This window comes from Trichomycterus rosablanca, chromosome 6, assembly GCF_030014385.1.
Source record: "Trichomycterus rosablanca isolate fTriRos1 chromosome 6, fTriRos1.hap1, whole genome shotgun sequence".
Taxonomy (NCBI): domain Eukaryota; kingdom Metazoa; phylum Chordata; class Actinopteri; order Siluriformes; family Trichomycteridae; genus Trichomycterus; species Trichomycterus rosablanca.
Window position 1 is genome coordinate 51,860,483 of NC_085993.1, and position 21,185 is coordinate 51,881,667.

General features: G+C 44.1%; 1 protein-coding gene across 5 annotated transcripts in view; it reads left to right on the forward strand.

Annotated features, from left to right (window-relative positions):
- Positions 1-21,185, forward strand: part of lrrc7 (leucine rich repeat containing 7) — a 102,965-nt gene that overhangs the window by 11,111 nt on the left and 70,669 nt on the right. For 4 of the 5 annotated variants that reach the window (XM_062998048.1, XM_062998045.1, XM_062998044.1 and 1 more), the window contains exon 1: positions 1,705-2,150. The exons of the other annotated variant lie outside the window; for it this stretch is intronic. In XM_062998048.1, coding sequence (XP_062854118.1) covers positions 2,126-2,150 — 25 coding nt within the window. In that variant the 5' untranslated portion in view covers positions 1,705-2,125. Of the gene's footprint in view, positions 1-1,704; positions 2,151-21,185 lie in introns of those variants that run through there. 5 annotated transcript variants of the gene reach the window in all.

Sequence of the window (21,185 nt, forward strand, 5' to 3'; positions counted from 1 at the left end):
AATAACCTATTAGCTGTGCAGATTTAGCACTTTTAATATGATGCTCTGCAAATGCAAGGAAGAGGAAACATGTCTCGAAACATTAACTATAAGCTCAGTATAAACCGCCACCACAGTTTATTTTATTTATTTTAATCTGTATGACAGATTCTGGTCCCTCTCTTTAATTTTAACATTTAACTTTAAACTTTAATGAGATTTAATTTCCAAATTTATATTTACAGTATGTGCATGAACTAATTAGGATTTGAAGATGTTGTTTTCCACTTTGGTTCCATCCATGACAAGACGGGTAGTTACAGTTAACCCATGATTCATCAGTTCAAGTTCAATATTAAACCCTATCAAGGATGATTTTGTAACTCCAGTTCACCTCACGTACACGTCTTTGTATTAAGGAAGGAAACCCACAGAGACACAGGGAGAACATGCAAAGTGGTGGATGGATGGGTGGATGAATGGATAGATAGATTGCCAGATACATAAGTAGGTAGGTAAACAGACAGACAGACAGATAGATGGATGGATAAACAGACAGACAGATAGAGAGACAGACAGATAGATAGATTGATAGATAAACTGGATGGTTGGACAGATGGATAGATTGACAGATACATAGGTAGGTAGTTAGACAGACAGACAGACAGACAGACAGGTAGACAGATAGATAGATAGATGGTTGGATGGATGGACGGACGGACTGGTGGATGGATGGGTGGATGAATGGCTAGACAGATTGACAGATACATAAGTATGTAGGTAAACAGACAGACAGACGAATGGATGGCTAGACAGACGGACAGACATACAGACAGATAGATAGACAGGCAGACAGACAGGCAGATAGATAGATAGATAGATAGATAGATAGATAGATAGATAGATAGATAGATAGATAGATAGATAGATATACTGGATGGTTGGATGGATAGGCACACTGACTGACAGATGGGTAGATACATGGGTAGGTGTTTAGACAGACAGACAGGTAGACAGACAGACAGATAGATAGATAGATAGATAGATAGATTGATAGATAGATAGATAGATAGATAGATAGATAGATAGATAGATAGATAGATAGATAGATAGATGGTTGGATGGACGGACGGACTGGCGGATGGATGGGTGGATGAATGGCTAGACAGATACATAAGTATGTAGGTATATAGACAGACAGACGAATGGATGGCTAGACAGACGGACAGACAGACAGACAGACAGGCAGATAGATAGATAGACAGACAGACAGACAGATAAACTGGATGGCTGGCAAGATAGCTTGACAGATACATAGGTAGGTAGGAAAGACAGATTGATGGATGAACGGACAGAGACAGATAGATAGATAAATAGACAGACAGATAGATACTTGATTTATCTCGAATGAAATGTAGGCCTCAGTAGCTTGATGAAACAGCAATGATAGTACACATTGTACAGATTAAACAGTACACAAACAGGAACTGAAAGCAGCTGCATGGACTGTGTGATGGTTAAAAAACAAAATTTTAATTCCTACATGTTTTTATTTATCTATTTTTATACATCGTTTCAACATTAATGTCGTGTTTCATTCTTACTAGCGTTCTCGTCAGTGCTAACTTTTTTTCAACCAGTTGCTACGTCTACATTACGCATGCGCGTTTCTCCGCGCAAGCCCAGTTCGACCCAATGCGTCAGTTTTTGACGGCGTCGGATATTGCCGGTACACGGCGGGCTCTCGTGTACGGCTGCTGCGCGTAACGGTGAAGGTGGAGGGGAGGACTTCACCTCGCTGCTGCGCTGCGCTCGGTTCGGTTCGTGCGGATAAAAATCGATGAAATATGGATAGAGACGGACGGAGAGGGTTCGAGTGTGTCAGAATAAAGCGATAAACGCGCGGGTGTGTGTGTGTGTTAATGTGGAATATTTGGGGTCTAGTTGAAGTGCTGCAGGAGGGATGATGAGAAGCGAGATGATGCTGTAGTGCTGTCGTGCGCCTGATGCGGAGAAAGTGCGGCTCTGGTACTGGTGTCACTGGTGTAACTGGTGCTTTATGGGCTGTGATGCTCCGTGATCCTCCAGCTCTCTTGACATTATCTGGATTACACTCGGAATAAAATCGGTTTGGGATAATAATCGGATGGACGATTACTCGACGCTTCAGTGTGAGTGAATCTAAATTGTAATGCATGCTGTGCATTTGGAGTTGATGTGCATGCAGCTGCAGATTCACCTGTCTTACATGTCATATACTGCATGCACGGTGCATGTATTACAGATTCCATGTCATGCTTAAAATGGGGTGAGATGCACACTGAGATGTGATTCCTTGAGAAACTTATAGGAAATAATGTAAGTTTTGTTGTAAAGGTTGTGCATCTATAGGCTCCTTACATTACATGACTGATGGATCTGTGGATGACTGGGTACGTGGGTGGTTAGCTGGCTGACTAGATGAATGTAGGATTGGTAGTGAAGATGGTGTGGACGATGAATAAAAAATTTATGGATGGATGAATGAATGAAAGAATGCATGGATGTAAGGATGAACACTTACAGTAGACATTGATTGGATTGATAAATAAATGAATGAATGAATGGAGGAATATCATGGATGCTTGGAGGAATGAATGGATTGCTTAGAGGCATTGGTAAGTATAGGGATGGATTGGAGTACGCATTAGTATGGATTAATAAGAGAATGCATGAGTTAGGAGGATGTATGGATGAGAAAATGGATGAATGACTGAACAAGTGCATGGATTAGAATGGATGGAATGGTGGATAGAATTAATTATTAAATAGAATTATGTTTTATAGTGGTTTTTCTCACTGGTTATAGTGAATATTAAATGGATAGAAAGGACCACCCCCCTTTGCCAAGTACTGTATGTGCATGGCAGGGCCTGTTTCATAACAGCTGTTCTTGTCATGGTCAGGGATCTATTACATGTTGGGTTGATGATAGTTACTCGTAGTTAAGGGTTAAAGGGTTTGTCAAGGGTTAAATTGTTATGGCCCAAAGACTGGGTTAAGGTATCTGTGAAATAGCAAGTGGCAGCCGTATTGAGTACCTACAGACAGTGGTCCATGGGGAGACAAGCCACAAACCGCCAACGGCCAAGGTTCATTAATACCAGAGCTTGTGAAGGCCAACAGAAGATCTATCGATTTAGTTACAGGCCGGTCAGAGTGCTCATGGTTACTCCTGCCCACCTTTCAAAGCACCCACAATGGGCACACAGACATCACAACTGGAAATCAGGGCGACGGAAGAAGTTAGACTGGTTGTGCCAATGAATAGATTTGGCACTAGGGTACACTGTAGGATGAGCCACATCGCACCGTACAGAAGGTGTAGGCAGTTGTAGCCTAGTGGTTAAGGTACTGGACTAGTAATCAAGAGGTCACTGGTTCAAGCCCCACCACTGCCAGGTTGCTACTGTTGGGCTCTTGGGCAAGGCCCTTAACCCTCAATTTCTTAGATAATATATACTGTAAGTCTCTTTGGTTAAAAGCATCAGCTAAATGCTGAAAATGTTAATGTAAATGTCTTGGTACCAGATACCACAGGGGGTTTTCCTGTGTCTGGTGGAGTCCATGGGTCTGTCTGAGAACCTAGTGACCTCAGTTGGTTCTGGCCCTGCTCCCTACTACCTACCTGATCAGCTGCCTCAGTAGAGAGAATTCTAATCAGACCTGGAGCTTATAATCAGATTATTGAGACGCTCTACTTTACGTCGGACGCTCCCTCGTTACTCAGTCAGATCATCACTCAGAATTAAGGCGCCTCAGTAGGAGCATTTTGAGGGATCTGAGAATTTAGACACGCCCTCTTCTCGGTAGTGTAGGATGATGGGAAATGTGTCTGTGTAGAGAGAGCTGGGTTTTCAGACAGACCCCATGTCTACGTTATTTGACAGCTCATCTTGTAGATGAATAAGTAAAAGTGTGTTTGGATCAGTTGTTGAATGAATGGATGAGCAAGTGACTTGATGGATGGATGTTTGGATGGATGGGTTAATAAAGGGACAATTTTGAAGGTAATTTTGGGACACAAGGGTAAAATCATTCACATAGAAGGATCTAAGTAAGAATTGGTGGATGTATTTATTGATCAGTAAAGGGCTGGATGTATGGGTGGATGAATTGATGAATGATTTAATTGATGGATGGATTTATGAACCCTTGGACTGCAGAGCGGCTTCAACTGGGACCTTGGACGCCTGTTGAGTCTAATAGGTGGATAGATAAAGGACCTGTGCATGGATGGATGGATTAAACCAGGGGTGTCCAGACTTTTCTTGTTGGGGTTCAGACCAAACACAGTCCAAGCAATCGAGGGTCAGGTCCAGTTCCCTCACTGCTGAGCCACCACTGCTCCAATAATCTGCACCGTTGACCAGTAGACCAGAACAATGATTGACACTAACGCTGGCCGCAAGTGGAATTTGTATTCCGGCTGTGCCGTTTGCTTGCTTCATGGCTATAACAGTCTCCACTCTTCTATAAAGGATTTTTACCACATTTTAAAGAATCTGAGCTCAAATGTGTTCCAATTTATAAAGATTAAAGATCAGGCTCTGGTCTGGAGCGCTTGACTTCTTTTAGGTTCTTGAAGACTTCTTCAGAAGAGATGAAACGTCTTGAAGAACCTAAAAGAAGTCCAGCTGCCTTAGACTCAAGTGCTCAAGACTATCAGGACCTGGATCTACACAGAGATCAGGCACTGTTGGACCAGTCGACCACCAACCATGTCATGGTCTTTGCTCTTTGCACGCCAGTCGGTTCTGGGAGTGGCGTCCAGTTTTAAAGACGTTGAGTTTCGAGGTATTCTTTCCCATAAGGATGTTTGGGGAACCTGTTAATGCGTCCATGGTCCCGTGGAGCTGCAGATATTTTAGTCTCATGTAAAATAATGAGGTTGTTTTTGACACTTAAACACTGAAAATAACACAAATATAATATAAACACACTGAAATACAATTACTAACAGTTACACATCAATAACAATACAATAAAAGCTGCACTTTAGTTTTACTTCTTTATTGTTTCCTGATGCTTCTTAATGCTGGAGATGCTTGATGTTGGAATAACGTATTCCCTTCAGCACTGGCGCATTCACATTCTGCGCCTCTGTGCCGTTATTTCCTATGAAGTGTGACGGCGGTGCACAAAACTTAGCGTGACTTATTGTAGTAAAACAGCGAGTGAGGAATGTGATTAGTGGAGGAACTTATGAGCAGTAATAATGAAGAGAAGTTTAGTGCTCCTGTCTCCTTCTTTTACTACATTAAACCACGTTAAGCTTTATTTTCAACCAGAAGCGTTTTAGACTCTGGGAGAACCTGATTCTGATTCTCACCATTTCTCAGAAGCTGGAGCTGTAACACAAGTTTAAAAGTGAAACAGGGAGGAGAATCCAGATGAACACAGATACATGTGGAGCTGAGTTTAGGGGACGTTGAGTTACAAGGTAAACCTGTATGTTGACTTTATACACTTGCTAGAAACACCCGAGCTTTAGAATTAGGAGTGGTGTTTACATATTTTTGGATATTGTTTGTATGTGTTTTTACATTTACTACAGTTGGCACGGAGGTGGATTGGCGACTCGCCATACTCGACGCGGCTCTGCGATGTAAACTATATATAGGATCCCGCGCGGGGCACTACGGTTACTATTTGACGCGCGCTGCCCGGCTTTATTTTTTAGACCGTGTGTAAGCAGCAGATACCACGCGGGACTGATCACGTTGGGCTTTTGGGGTGGCGGCGCCTGAAGCTGGCAGAGAAAAGCCGGCGAGCCCGAAGTTCGCATGATGGGCCCGGTGGCTCTTCAGAGATAAACAGCCTCGCTTCCGCCAGCCTGGCTCTGCCCGCCGGGGCTGGACGGGGTCCAAACCGCTCCGAGACTGGAGAAGAAAGAGATGAGTGTCACTGAAGGGCACCGGCGCTCACCGTACCTCGTGCCAAGTGCCAGCTCTCCTCGTCGGATCGGAAGCTGATGGCGTCCAGATCTTCAGCGTGTTTTCGGTTTGGATGGGGTGCAGCTTTCTCACAGCGGAACGGCGAGTGCTGCATTCGCGTGGTTCTGTAGGCCTCACTTATCTCTCGCAGAGCTCGGAGCGCGTTCAGAACCACCCGCCGTCCACCGAGCGCCGTTTAACGTCCGCAAAACGCTCAGCATAGTCACAGTCTTTTATTTTTATACTAAGCTACCGTTGAGCAGGATGGCTTCAGTTAAGAAGTTCTGTAGTTTAGATACTTTACACATAGAGCTTTATTCACTTATTTATTTATACACAGACCAGGCATAACATTAAAACCACCTCCTTGTTTCTACACTCACTGTCCATTTTATCAGCTCCACTTACCATATAGAAGCACTTTGTAGTTCTACAATTACTGACTGTAGTCCATCTGTTTCTCTGCATGCTTTGTTACCCCCTTTCACCCTGTTCTTCAATGGTCAGGACCCCCACAGGACCACCACAGAGCAGGTATTATTTAGGTGGTGGATGATTCTCAGCACTGCAGTGACACTGACATGGTGGTGGTGTGTTAGTGTGTGTTGTGCTGGTATGAGTGGATCAGACACAGCAGCGCTGCTGGAGTTTTTAAACACCTCACTGTCCCTTCTGGACTGAGAGTCGTCCACCAACCAAAAATATCCAGCCAACAGCGCCCCGTGGGCAGCGTCCTGTGACCACTGATGAAGGTCTAGAAGATGACCGACTCAAACAGCAGCAATAGATGAGCGATCGTCTCTGACTTTACATCTACAAGGTGGACCGACTAGGTAGGAGTGTCTAATAGAGTGGACAGTGAGTGGACACTGTATTTAAAAACTCCAGCAGCGCTGCTGTGTCTGATCCACTCATACCAGCACAACACACACTAACACACCACCACCATGTCAGTGTCACTGCAGTGCTGAGAATCATCCACCACCTAAATAATACCTGCTCTGTGGTGGTCCTGTGGGGGTCCTGACCATTGAAGAACAGGGTGAAAGGAGCTAACAAAGCATGTAGAGAAACAGATGGATTACAGTCAGTGATTGTAGAACTATAAAGTGCTTCTGTATGGTAAGTGGAGCTGATAAAATGGACAGTGAGTGTAGAAAGTTTCATCATGCTGATGTGATAATCCTGATGTCTGTAACGTGTTTAGAGTGATGAACATGTTGTAATGTTATATAATCTTGCCGTATACGTTTATTTATAGGAACTGAGTAGCGGAGTTTTTATTTCAGCGTCTTCGTCACGGTTTACAGCCTGCAGCTCTGAGACCCTCGAAATACAGACGGGGTTTTTATCCAGATCCGAGCTGTACTGAACGCTCACTGTTAAAAGTCCTCATTTTGATCAGTCATTCATTCATTGTCATATCGCTTTATCCTGGTCAGGGTTGCGGTGGGTCAGATTCATTAGAGGAAAGACAGGAAACACCCTGGACAGGTTGCCAGTCCATCACAGGGCAGTCACACACACACTAACACACACACACATTAGGGACGATTTTGTATCTCTAATTAACCTGACTGCAGGGCTTTGGACTGTGGGAGGAAACCAGAGCACCCGGAGGAAACCCACACAGAGGCTAGCGGTTTAACGTCTAGTCCCTTCATCGTCAGTACTGGATTTAATTCGGACTTACGTCTACTTTACACGCCTGAATATGTAGCAGCGGTAGCTTGGTGGGTACTGGACTAGGGATCAGAAGTTTGTTGGTTCAAGCCCAGCCACCGCCACCGCTCAGCTGCTTATCCAATCATGGCGCAAGGCACACAGAAACACCCTGGACAGGGCGCCAGTTCATCGCCATTCACCTATAGGGCAATTCAGTGTCTCCATTTAACCTGACTGCATGTTTTTGGACTGTGGGAGGAAACCTACACAGACACAGGGAGAACATGCAAACTCCACACAGAAAGGACCTGGACCAGCCCACCTGGGGATCAAACCCAGGACCTTCTTGCTGTGAGGCGACAGTGCTACCCACCCAGCCACTACCTACGAACCAATCAGAAATCTCAGATCGCTAGAAACTAGTCAGACTAAATACAAAGGAGCAGCGTTTAGCTACTGCACCGCTCTTTAATGGAACCAGTTTATGAAGAATGCTAGAGGAGCCTCAACCTTTGCATGTTCTCCCCGTGTCTGTGTGGGTTTCCTCCGGGTGCTCCGGTTTCCTCCCACAGTCCAATAAAATTGACCTATAGGTTTAGTTTATAGAGAACGTTAGAGGAGCCTCAACCTTTTAAATCCAGAATAAAAACAACGCTGGAGCCTATTCCAGCTTTTCAATGGGCGCAAGGCACACAGTAACACCCTGGACGGGGCGCCAGTCCATCGCCACTCACCTATAGGACAATTCAGTGTCTCCAGTTAACCTGACTGCACGTGTTTGGACTGTGGAAGGAAACCTACACAGACACGGGGAGAACATGCAAAGGACCCGGACCGCCACGCCTGGGGATCAAACCCAGGACCTTCTTGCTGTGTGCTCACCGCGCCGCCCTAAAAGTGTTGTACAGTCAGTAAAAGCTTCGTCAGGATTGAACACGGTTTACTGTGAGCACCAGGCGTGATGAAACTCCTCCGTTATTTGGCACGTTTAGTTTTTGTTCGTTCTGTGATGCTGTAGTATTTTGTACGTTTGGAACCTTTAGCTCTTTGTTTTTAGGTCATTGTTTTATTTTCTAGTATTTTTTTGTTGTTTTGGCACCTTTTGCTCTTTTCTAGTATTTTTTATTCCTCCGAGATCTTGCTGTGGAATTTTAACAGCGTGTATTTGTGACACCTTGACCGTGGAACAGTTGGGTCGTCCAAAATCTATTTTCCCTCCCTGAGACATCAGAACAGGGTTCAGTTCTGTTATACAACAGCAGCGCTGATGATTATCAGAGCCTGAGACCAGGCAGCGAAGCTTTATTCTATTTATTCAACATTTAAACACAGTAATATTGATACTACAGTAGGACTGGGCGATATGACAAAAAATTTGTATCAGGGTATTATTTAAGATTCTGACGGTTTCACGGTTTATCACGGTATGTTTTATTTTTTGTATAACTGGGACTTGTTATATTTCTGTGGCTGATTTTAATGTCATAAGTACATAGAATGTAAAAGGTTATAATTTCAGCATGTTTATAATTAAGGTTTTGAGGACTATAAGCTGCTCGGCCCGCAAAATGACACAATATATGATGGAATCAGTACGAGTAAAACAGGCGCAATATATACAATGTTTATTAGTGATTTAATATTAATAATATAGAATAGTAAGTATTATACAATTACCCTCAGCTCTCCTTCGCTTATAACTTTGAAATACCGACTAACAAAGTATTTTCACCCCGTAAGACAAACCTGGAATCCAGAGTTTTAATTATCGCTCTGAAAGCTTCTCTCTCGACCGTCCATAGAGGAATCGTGTGCTTTTATATGTGGATCGTTCCTGCGTTCGTCATGTTGTCGTGGCTCGACAGACCGTGCAGTATAAAGTGTTTTAATCTGTTCTAAACCGCTGACACGCCTAATTTCTTTGGCAGGTTCTTCCGGTGCATATTTGGTCCTCCTCTCTTCATCCTCCATCTGTTTCCACCCCCCCCCCCCCCCCCCCCCCCACATCGAGATATAGTGGTATATGAAAAATCCATACCGTATTGTTGTTTTATTTTTACATTTGGATCCCCATTAGCTACTATTACCATGGCAGCTATTCTTCCTGGGGTCCGACAAACAAAAATACATACATACAAAAATAAATAAATAGTAATTAAGTAAGAGTAAATAATCAAGAAAAAAACAAATAACATAGTAGAAAATAAAGTAGTATTTAATTATAGTCACCCTATTCCCTTTTCTTACGTTAAAATTTCCCTGGTCTAGCTTGAACTGCCCAGTTGTTGATCTTGCTAGCTGTAATTCAGCTAATCTTTATATTTGTTAAATAGTGTCTTTTTAGTAATTTTTTTAAATGTATGAGGAATCAAAGACGATGTACCGAATGTACCGTCATACCGCCCAGCACTGTACTACAGTTAACATCACTGATACTAAATGAAACACACAGTGGGTCTGTGAGAAACCTAGCTCTAGTTTGAGCTTCTCATGCACAGACTTGTTGATAGGAGAAGTCAGATAAGAATGGTTGGCTGGTCAGACTGGTTTTATCTAACAGGAGTAAGAAGATTAGCCTCTCAGATCACAGCGGTATGTGGAACCTCGGGACGTGTCAGAACAAACAGGGGCGTCCCGTCCAGGCTGCACTCTGACCCCGCTGTCCAAATGTCAGTGACCATATTTTGTTGAATATAAGTGGATGTTGTGGGTGGAGTGGGATAACATACAGAGATACTGTGGGAGAATTTGACAGGGGTCGGACCCTTTCTCTGCTTAGCTCTCGCGCTCTCTCTTTTTACTGTTTTATTTCTGCATTTTCTCTCTTTTTCTTCTAATCTTATCGTACCAGTCATAGCCAGTTCCTCTTCGTCTGCTGGGGACCCCAATGGCATTCGAGGATGGTACATTTGCCTGACCTATAGTTGGTATTAACGTTACTTAATAATGCCAGAACCACGTCACACCTTTAATTGTTTGACGATTTTCTTTCTTTTTTTATCTACAGAATCGAATTTCGTTTCTGTGTGTTAAATTTCAGGGAGTTACAGTGGGGTCAAAAAGTATTTAGTCAGCCACTGATTGTGCAGGTTCTCCTACTTAGAAAGATGAGAGAGGTCTGTAATTTTCATCATAGCTACACTTCAACTATGAGAGACAAAATGAGAAAAAAAAATCCAGGAAATCACATTGTAGGATTTTTAAAGAATTTATTTGTAAATTATGGTGGAAAATAAGTATTTGGTCAATAACAAAAGTTCAACTCAAAACTTTGTAACATAATCCTTGTTGGCAATGACAGAGGTGAAACGTTTCCTGTAAGTCTTCACCAGGTTTGCACACACTGTAGCTGGTATTTTGGCCCATTCCTCCATGCAGATCTCCTCTAGAGCAGTGATGTTTTGGGGCTGTCGCTGGGCAACACGGACTCAACAAATTTTCTATGGGGTTGAGGTCTGGAGACTGGCTAGGCCACTCCAGGACCTTGAAATGCTGGAATTGTCATGCTGGAAGACCCAGCCACGTTCCATCTTCAATGTTCTCACTGATGGAAGGAGGTTTTGGCTTAAAATCTCACGATACATGGTCCCGTTCATTCTTCCCTTAACACGGATCAGTCGTCCTGTCCCCTTTGCAGGAAAACAGCCCCAAAGCATGATGTTTCCACCCCCATGCTTCACAGTAGGTATGGTGTTCTTGGGTTCTTCTTCTTCCTCCAAACACGATGAGTTGAGTTTTTACCAAAAAGTTCCATTTTGGTTTCATCTGACCACATGATATTCTCCCAATCCTCTTCTGGATCATCCATATGCTCTCTGGCAAACTTCAGACGGGCCTGGACATGTACTGGCTTAAGCAGGGGGACACGCCTGGCACTGCAGGATTTGAGTCCCTCTCGGCGTAGTGTGTTACTGATGGTAGCCTTTGTTACTTTGGTCCCAGCTCTCTGCAGGTCATTCATCAGGTCCCTCCGTGTAGTTCTGGGATTTTTGCTCACCGTTCTCATGATCATTTTGACCCCACGGGATGAGATCTTGACCCCAAGGGAGATTATCAATGGTCTTGTATGTCTTCCATTTTCTTACAATTGCTCCCACAGTTGATTTATTCACACCAACCTGCTGCCTATTGTAGATTCACTCTTCCCAGCCTGGTGCAGGTCTACAATTTTCTTCCTGGTGTCCTTCGACAGCTCTTTGGTCTTGGCCATGGTTGAGTTTGGAGTCTGACTGTTTGAGGCTGTGGACAGGTGTCTTTTATACAGGTAACGAGTGGAGCACAGAAGAGCTTCTTAAAGAAGAAGTTACAGGTCTGTGAGAGCCAGAAATCTTGCTTGTTTGTTATTGACCAAATACTTATTTTCCACCATAATTTACAAATAAATTCTTTAAAAATCCTACAATGTGATTTCCTGGATTTTTTTTTCTCATTTAGTCTCTCATAGTTGAAGTGTAGCTATGATGAAAATTACAGACCTCTCTCATCTTTCTAAGTAGGAGAACCTGCACAATCAGTGGCTGACTAAATACTTTTTGACCCCACTGTATATATATATATTTTCTTTATGCATTTTCTCCCTTTTTAGGGCGTCCAATTACCCGATTGCGTCACGCTTCCTCTCCACCAATGCCGATCCCCGCTCTGATTGAGGAGAACGGAGCGAACCCACGCCCCCTCCGACACGTGGGCAGCAGCCGTGTGCATCTTATCACCTACACTTTGACGAGTGCAGTGCAGCTCAGCGTTGTGTACGGAGAGACTCACCCTGAGAGCACTGTTTTCTCATCTCTGTGCAGGCGCCATCAATCAGCCAGCAGATAGTAGTAGTTGCACCAGTTATGAGAGAGAGACCGCATCCAGCTTAGTCCCGCCCATATCTGAACAACAGGCCAATCGTTGTTCATGTGGCCACGAGACCGGCCTCACGCAACAATCCACTGATGTACGGGCGAATAAGAAGGGGTCGGTGGAGCGTCTGCGGCAGGCGTGTCAGGAGAATATGCCCTCCCTGTACACCATTGGGGTCCCCAAAAGCAAAAGTAACTGGCTACGACTAGATTGGGAGAAAAAGGGAGAAAATGCAGAAATAAAAGAATAAAATAAATAAATAAAGAAGGAAAGAATGATTTTTTCCCACAGTTATTTTAATGGTCTCATCTGGTTCTATAATGAATCTCGTTATTATGATGCAGCTCGTTACTGTGCTGAACTCATCCAGATTAAATAAACCAGCTCGTTAGAGACGGACGAGGATTATTCCTCTCATTAATCTACTCAGGAATCTCTCTGACGGCAGAATAAAACCACAATCCATCGTTTTAGACCAACACTACTGGGAGTTGTACTGGGAGTACTGGGACTGATTCTGTCTTATACTGCTGGATGGTTTTAAACCAGTCCACTTGAAGCTTTTATACTGGTAACGAACACACGCCCCCCACCGACACGTGTGCAAATTACCTTTGCATCATCTGACTAGGGCGGCACGGTGGCTCGGTGGGTAGCACTGTCACCTCACAGCAGGAAGGTCCTGGGTTCGATGCCCAGGTGAGGCGGTCCGGGTCCTTTGTATTGTGGGAGGAAACCGGAGCACCCCGAGGAAACCTCCACAGACACGGGGAGAACATGCAAACACCACCTGGGAATCGAACCCAGGACCTTCCTGCTGTGAGACATGAACACAAACCCTGGATGGAAGGAATTCTGGTCCGTCACTGTCGTTGGTACGAGCGAGAACCTGCCGGGTCGATTTAGTCGCCACGCGTTTGTATTTTTGGGTGAGATTAGTGTGGCAGGAAGCAGATTTATGGAGCCTGGCTGATGGCACGCTCGTGAGCCAGTTGCTTATCGGCCCGTGCCCGAGCCACATGGACGTTCTGCTGTCGGTGCCATTGTTGTCCAACACGGGCATCAATAAAGCTGGCTGGCATTGTGATGGCGGAGGGGAGCGTCGGCACCCCCTGGGCCTCCGAGAGGGGCTGAAAGTGATCAGTTCTGATTTTATGTAATTGATGCATAATTTGACAAGCAGGTGAACCCTTCATACCTGCTTATTCAAGTAAATAAATGCATTTTAATGTTATTGGTGCCCCCTGCTGTTGGTAGAAGAAACATCATTTTACATTTTCGGCATTTAGCGGACGCTTTCATCCAAAGCGACTCACAGTTATGACAGCATGGTGGAGCTTGAACCGGCAACCTTCTAAATACTGGACCAGTGAGTGTGCGTTAGTGTGTGTGTGAGTGTGTGTGTGTGAGTGTGTGTGTGTTAATATGAGTTTGTTAGTGTGTGTGTGAGAGTATGCTAGTTTGTGTGTGCGTGTGAGTGTTTGTGTGTGTGTTAGTGTGTGTGTGTTAGTGTGTGTGAGTGTGTGTATTAGTGGGAGTGTGTGTTAGTGTGTGTGTTAATATGAGTGTTTGTGTGTGAGAGAGTATGTTAGTTTGTGTGTGCGTGTGAGTGTTTGTGTGTGTGTTAGTGTGTGTGTGTTAGTGTGTGTGAGTGTGTGTATTAGTGGGAGTGTGTGTTAGTGTGTGTGTTAATATGAGTGTGTGTGTGTGAGAGAGTATGTTAGTTTGTGAGTGTTAGTGTGTGTATGTTAGTGTGTTTGTGTGTGTGTGTGTGTTAGAGTGTGGTAGTGTGTGTTAGTTTGTTAGTGTGTGTGTTAGTGTGTGTTAGAGTGTGTGTGAGTGTGTGTTAGTTTGTGTGTTAGAGTGTGTGAGTGTGTGTTAGTTTGTTAGTGTGTGTGTGTGTGTGTTAGTGTGTGTGTGTGTGTGTGTTAGAGTGTGTGTTAGTTTGTGAATGTGTGTGAGTGTATGTTAGTGTGAGTGTGTTAGTGTGTGTGAGAGTGTGTTAGAGTGTGTGTGTGTGTGTGTGTGTGTGTGTGTTAGTGTGTGTGTGCGTGTTAGAGTGTGTGTAAGTTTGTGAATGTGTGTGAGTGTATGTTAGTGTGTTAGTGTGTGTGAGAGTGTGTTAGAGTGTGTGTGTTAGTGTGTGTTAGTGTGTGTATGTTTGTGTGTGTTAGTGTGTGTTAGTTTGTGAATGTGTGTGAGTGTGTGTTAGTTTGTTAGTGTGTGTGTGTGTGTGTGTGTTAGTGTGTGTATGTTAGTGTGTGTGAGTGTGTGTTAGTGTGTGTATGTTAGTGTGTGAGTGTGTTAGTGTGAGAGTGTTAGTGTGTGTGTATGTTAGTGTGTGAGAGTGTGTGTTAGTGTGTATGTTAGTGTGTGTTAGTGTGTGTATGTTAGTGTGTGAGAGTGTGTGTTAGTTTGTGAATGTGTGTGAGTGTGTGTTAGTTTGTTAGTGTGTGTGTGTGTGTGTGTTAGTGTGTGTATGTTAGTGTGTGTGAGTGTGTGTTAGTGTGTGTATGTTAGTGTGTGAGTGTGTTAGTGTGAGAGTGTTAGTGTGTGTGTGTGTGTGTGTGTGTGTTAGTGTGTGTATGTTAGTGTGTGTATGTTAGTGTGTGTGAGTGTGTGTTAGTGTGTGTGTTAGTGTGTGTGAGTGTGTGTTAGTGTGTGTGTGTTAGTGTGTGTGCGTTTGTGTTAGTGTGTGTATGTTAGTGTGTGTGAGTGTGTGTTAGTGTGTGTGTGTTAGTGTGTGTGCGTTTGTGTTAGTGTGTGTATGTTAGTGTGTGTGAGTGTGTGTTAGTGTGTGTGTGTTAGTGTGTGTGTGTTAGTGTGTGTATGTTAGTGTGTGTGAGTGTGTGTGTGTTAGTGTGTGTATGTTAGTGTGTGTGAGTGTGTGTGTGTTAGTGTGTGTATGTTAGTGTGTGTGAGTGTGTGTTAGTGTGTGTTAGTGTGTGTATGTTAGTGTGTGTGAGTGTGTGTGTGTTAGTGTGTGTATGTTAGTGTGTGTGCGTTTGTGTTAGTGTGTGTATGTTAGTGTGTGAGTGTGTTAGTGTGAGAGTGTTAGTGTGTGTTAGAGTGTGTGTGTGTGTGTGTGAGAAATTCTATCTCTCCTCTCTGTAATAAAACGTCCCTCCAGCGTCTCTGTTGTGCCCTGGATCCGTCTCCGTTAGTCCGAGCTTCCCCGGACCCTGAGATCCACATCGGTTGCTAGGACTCCCTGAGTCAAGGTGACCCAAATCCCCACAGTTCTGCTCTGTCCTATAGTCCAGACGAGACTTTTATTCACAACTCAGTGAATGGTCAGATTCCATATACTGGACATTCATTCATTTATTGTCTGTTACCGAATTATCCTGGTCAGGGTCGCGGTGGGTACAATTCACTGGGCGAAATTAGAGGAAACACAGCAGACAGATCGGGTTAGGGTTAGTTAACGGTGGCTCGGTGGGTAGCACTGTCGCCTCACAACAAGAAGGTCCTGGGTTCGATTCCCAGGTGGGGCGGTCCGGGTCCTTTCTTCGTGGAGTTTGCATGTTCTCCCTGTGTCTGTGTGGGTTTCATCCAGGAGCTCCGGTTTCCTTACACAGTCCAAAGGCGTGCAGTCAGGAGTGTGTGATTGTGTGTGTGTGTTAATATGAGTGTGTGTGTGTGTGTGTGTTAGTGTGTGTTAATATGTGTGTGTGTGTGTTAATATGAGTGTGTTAGTGTGTGTTAATATTAGTGTGTGTTAGTGTGAGTGTGTGTTAATATGTGTGTGTGAGTGTTAGTGTGTGTTAGTGTGTGTTAATATTAGTGTGTGTTAGTGTGAGTGTGTGTTAATATGTGTGTGTGAGTGTTAGTGTGTGTTAGTGTGTGTTAATATGAGTGTGTGTAATTGTGAGTGTGTTAGTGTGTGTTAGTTTGTGAATGTGTGTGAATGTGTGCCTGAGTGTGTGTTAGTTTGAGTGTGTGTGTGTGTGTGTGTGTGTGTTCATGTGTGAGTGTGTGTGTGTGTGCCCTGTGATGGACAGGCGACCTGTTCAATGTGTTTCCTACCTTTTTCCTAACCAGTGAATCGTACCCACTGTGACCCTGACCAGGATAAATCAGTGGTAAAACAGACAGTAAATGAATGATATGTGTAACTCAGGTTTAAAAGTCTGTCAGAAGGCTGTGAGGTCACGTCCCAATGCTTGAACAACATGTTGTTTTTCAGTAAAGCCTGAAACCTCAGCGATGTAAATCCCACAGATGTGTTCAATATTCCTGTTTCATGACAGACCTGTCAGTGAATGAATAACTGCTTTTTACCGGCACCGTACAGGTTCATACGGAGATCTGTATCGCGCACGGAGGGTCACGCTTGGAGAGTCACGCACTGATCTCCATTATCCCTTTAAAGTTTGTGATTAGTGATTTGACACTATGAGGCGTCCTAGCGATCCTACAGCAATTCAGTTAGTATACAGAGACTTTCTGTGCTGTCGTGTAGGGACGTAACGATGCACCACAAGCCGGTTAATGACCGATTAAAAAATTCCACGATTCAAAGCGATTTGACATGTATAACGAATCGATTCACTGGCGCTATACACCTCACCTGGTTGACGTCACTGGCGCTATACGCCTGGTTGCCACATTCGGGGGTTTTCAGCCAAATTGGGCTTAATTCAGAATTATTTTGCATAGTTTGTACTGACCTAAGTCAGAAATAAAAGTGCATTCATTATTTAGATAAATAAACGATAATCACAAATGCATGATTTTATTTATTTTTTAAGAGAAATAATAAAAGGAAACTGTCATAATTTGTCTCATCGCATCGTGGGTAAAGTGTATCGTTACACACCTACTGTAGTGTGCATATAGAAGCCCTTTGTAGTTCTACAATTACTGACTTTAGTCCATCTGTTTCTCTACATGCTTTGTTACCCCCTTTCATGCTGTTCTTCAGTGGTCAGGACCCCCACAGGACCCCCACAGAGCAGGTATTATTTAGGTGGTGGATCATTCTCAGCACTGCAGTGACACTGACATGGTGGTGGTGTGTTAGTGTGTGTTGTGCTGGTATGAGTGGATCAGACACAGCAGCACTGCTGGAGTTTTTAAACACCTCACTGTCACTGATGGACTGAGAATCGTCCACCAACCAAAAAAGTCCTGTGACCACTGATGAATGTCTAGAAGATGAGCGACTCAAACAGCAGCAATAGATGAGCGATCGTCTCTGACTTCACATCTACAAGGTGGACCGACTAGGTAGGAGTGTCTAATAGAGTGGACAGTGAGTGGACACGGTGTTTAAAAACTCCAGCAGCGCTGCTGTGTCTGATCCACTCATACCAGCACAACACACACTAACACACCAGCACCATGTCAGTGTCACTGCAGTGCTGAGAATCATCCACCACCTAAATAATACCTGCTCTGTGGTGGTCCTGACCATTGAAGAACAGCATGAAACAGATGGACTACAGTCAGTAATTGTAGAACTACAAAGTGCTTCTATATGGTAAGTGGAGCTGATAACATGGACAGTGAGTGTAGAAACAAGGAGGTGGTTTTAATGTTATGGCTGATCTGTGTATGAGTATAATTTAATGCCTGATGTGAAATGTGACTCTTTTCTTTATAAATCCGTAAAATTAAGCACATTTTCCCGTGAATTTAGGAATGTAGAGTCCGAATCATACGGGTCACCTGTGAGATACAGGGTCTCAGAAGGGTATTTTGGGGACGTGGTTAAACCCCCCATATAAAACTATACCTTCAGAGCTGCTTAAATTAAAATCCTATAGAATCACTGATATAAATACAGGAATTGTATGTAATAATACGTGATGTTTATAAGAAACTGTAGGGCTCATGGCGGTGGTTGCTTTCCTGTGACGTTGTGCTGCGTTGGATCCATACGCATCTTTAATTTTTAATCAGCGCCGAGCATCAGATGCTGCTTATTTCCTCTGAGAGCTCGTTAATCACCGCGTCAGCTAAACGACACGCCGACCAGGCCAGTTCCAATCACGCAGAAACGATTATTTACATTATTAATGCCGACACATCACGTGGATATCACGCGTGTTTCCGGGGCTTTACTGCGACCGTGGCGCGTTTCCTGCGGTCCTTCCCTTCCGCGCGTGTGTCCTCTCTGCGTGTTCCTCAGACGCAGGGACGCGAGGCGTTTTGTCGGATCGGTGCTGGAAGTTGAGAACGTGTCCTCTCGCCTCTGCAGAAACGGCTCCTGCGTCATGCCGTGTTACCATAGCAGCCTGATCTGTACCACACACACACACACACACAGAGCTCTGTTTGCTTCATTCTGTTCTGTCGGGAAGCGGCTATGACTGAGGGTATGAATGTATTGAGCTGAGATGTTGGTGCTCAGCTGTAGAGCTTCAGTCACTGATCATCGTTTTAAGAAGGAGAAGCAGATGATGGAACCCAAAACCTTGACGTCCTTTAATCTCAAAATCTTAGACACTCGACGCCCTTCATGGAGAAATTGGCACAGCGGCGCAGAAGTTGTTTTGCCACTTCTCATGTGAATGCGCCGGTGCTGAAGGGAATACGGTATTCCAACATCGAGCATCTCCACCATTAATAAGCGTCAGGAAACAATAAAGAAGTAAAACTAAAGTGCAGCTTTTATTATATTTTTATTGATGTGTAACTGTTAGTAATTGTATTTCAGGGTGTTTATATTATATTTGTGTTATTTTCAGGGTTTAAGTGTCAAAAACAACCTCATTATTTTACATGAGACTAAAATATCTGCAGCTCCACGGGACCATGGACGCATTAACAGGTTTCACAAACATCCTTATGGGGAAAAATAGCTCGAAACTCAACGTCTTTAAAACTCAACACCACTCCCAGAACCGCCCGACGTCCAGTTTCAAGGTACCGCGGTATCATGCAGTGGATGATACCCCCCTAACCCCCTAATCACCCCCAAACCCAAGGCCCTTAACCCTAAATTGCATTCTCTGATGAGCTTAGTGGTTAAGGTACTGGACTAGTAATCAAAAGGTTGCTGGTTTAAGCCCCACTACTGCCAGGTTTCCACTTTTGGGCCCTTGAGCAAGGCCCTTAACTTTCAGTTGCTTAGACTTTATACCGTCACAGTACTGTAAGTTGCTTTGAAGCGTTTGATAGATGCCGAAAATGTCAATATAAATAAAAAGTCTTTTTTTGGGGTCCCCTTTTTTTCTCTTAGACCCCCTCTGTGTTAAAAAAAAATCATTGGACCCCCTTGATATAATTCTTACACTTGTAGTGCATACGATAAAGCTTTTGTGTTCTTGCTCATGGGATATCTGGATATTTCCTGATGTTGGTTGATGTAGTGGGTTTATTTCTGGTGAGCGGATGGTAGGAGCTTCGTCACCTGGATCTGCTTTAGCAGGATCTGCATCAACAACTGAATCAGAATCATTTATAGTCGCCGTCCGTTGACCTTTGCACTTGTGAGGTGGGCAAATCGAATGTGTGTCCATTCTCAAAAACCCGACGTAGACTATTGGTGGTTTAAAACAGAATTATGACATCACAAGATCTCCCGTACACCAATAGCCTGTTGATTTCCTGTCCCATCTTTTTTAGTTTTCTAAATAAACACAACAGGACCCCCATTGGTCTCACTGAGGCCCCCTGGTTAGGAACCAGTGCTCTAGATATGAACTGGTTCCGTTCCGAGAGCGGGTTTGCATGTCAATTACCGCTATTGAGCTACAGCTATGTGTACTATTTGTACTATTTTATTTATCCCAGTTTAGTCGTAGCCAGTTCCTCTTCCTCTGCCGGAGACCTTGATGGCGTACGAGGAGGGTATATTCCTCTGACACGCCCTCCCTCCGACTATTCTTCAGAGTGGATTGGCGTGTGAGGTCGGTCAAATGTTCCTCCACTAACTAACCAGGGTCCTTACACAGTGTCAAAGACCCCGCCCACTTCTTAGTCCGGTCTTTTCGCACACAGCAGACTAGTGGCGCTACTCTTTGTGCTCGCTAGGGGGCGCCAGTTGACTGGTAGCAGAGCTGTGATTCGATTATTATTGGTTTTTGCATGAGTACTGTAGGGATGTCCAGGTCTCAGTAGCGTCACTGTCGTGTTCTCTGGCATCGACGAGTCTTGGCCGCCCAGCAGCCTGGTTTAAAGGCGTAATCTTTGACACTGACGGTGCACGTCGATGCATTTTTGGGTGGAAAAGACGTGTATGATTAAAATCAGTGAAGTCGGGGGACGTTTGCACCTCATGTCGCCCCGTACTATCGCAAACAGCTCGTAATTACAGTCGTTTATTTGTCTAATGTAGCAATTAAGCAAATCATTTCTCCTGATGAACGTTAATGATGATAATTAGCGGAAGGTGAGTAACCACACGACAACACAAGCGACCGTGTGATGTTTATTCACTTCACATCTTAATATAGATCATCAAACACTGATCATCTTTTGCTCTGTCCACTAGGGGGCCTCAGTGAGAGGGGTAAAAAATACTCACTAATGAGGAGACGTGAAAATTAACCAGCTATTAGCACACAGGAGATCTTGTGATGTCATAAATCTGTTTGAAACCACCTATAGTCTATGCTGGGTCTTCGAGTGACAACCTGACGGTGGTGGGGCTTGAACCAGCGACCTTCTGATTACTAGTCCAATACCTTAACTGCTAGGCTACAACTTACGTATGTGCGTAGAAGATTATAGAATTACACGTGTGTATAAAGTTAAGAAATTACTTTC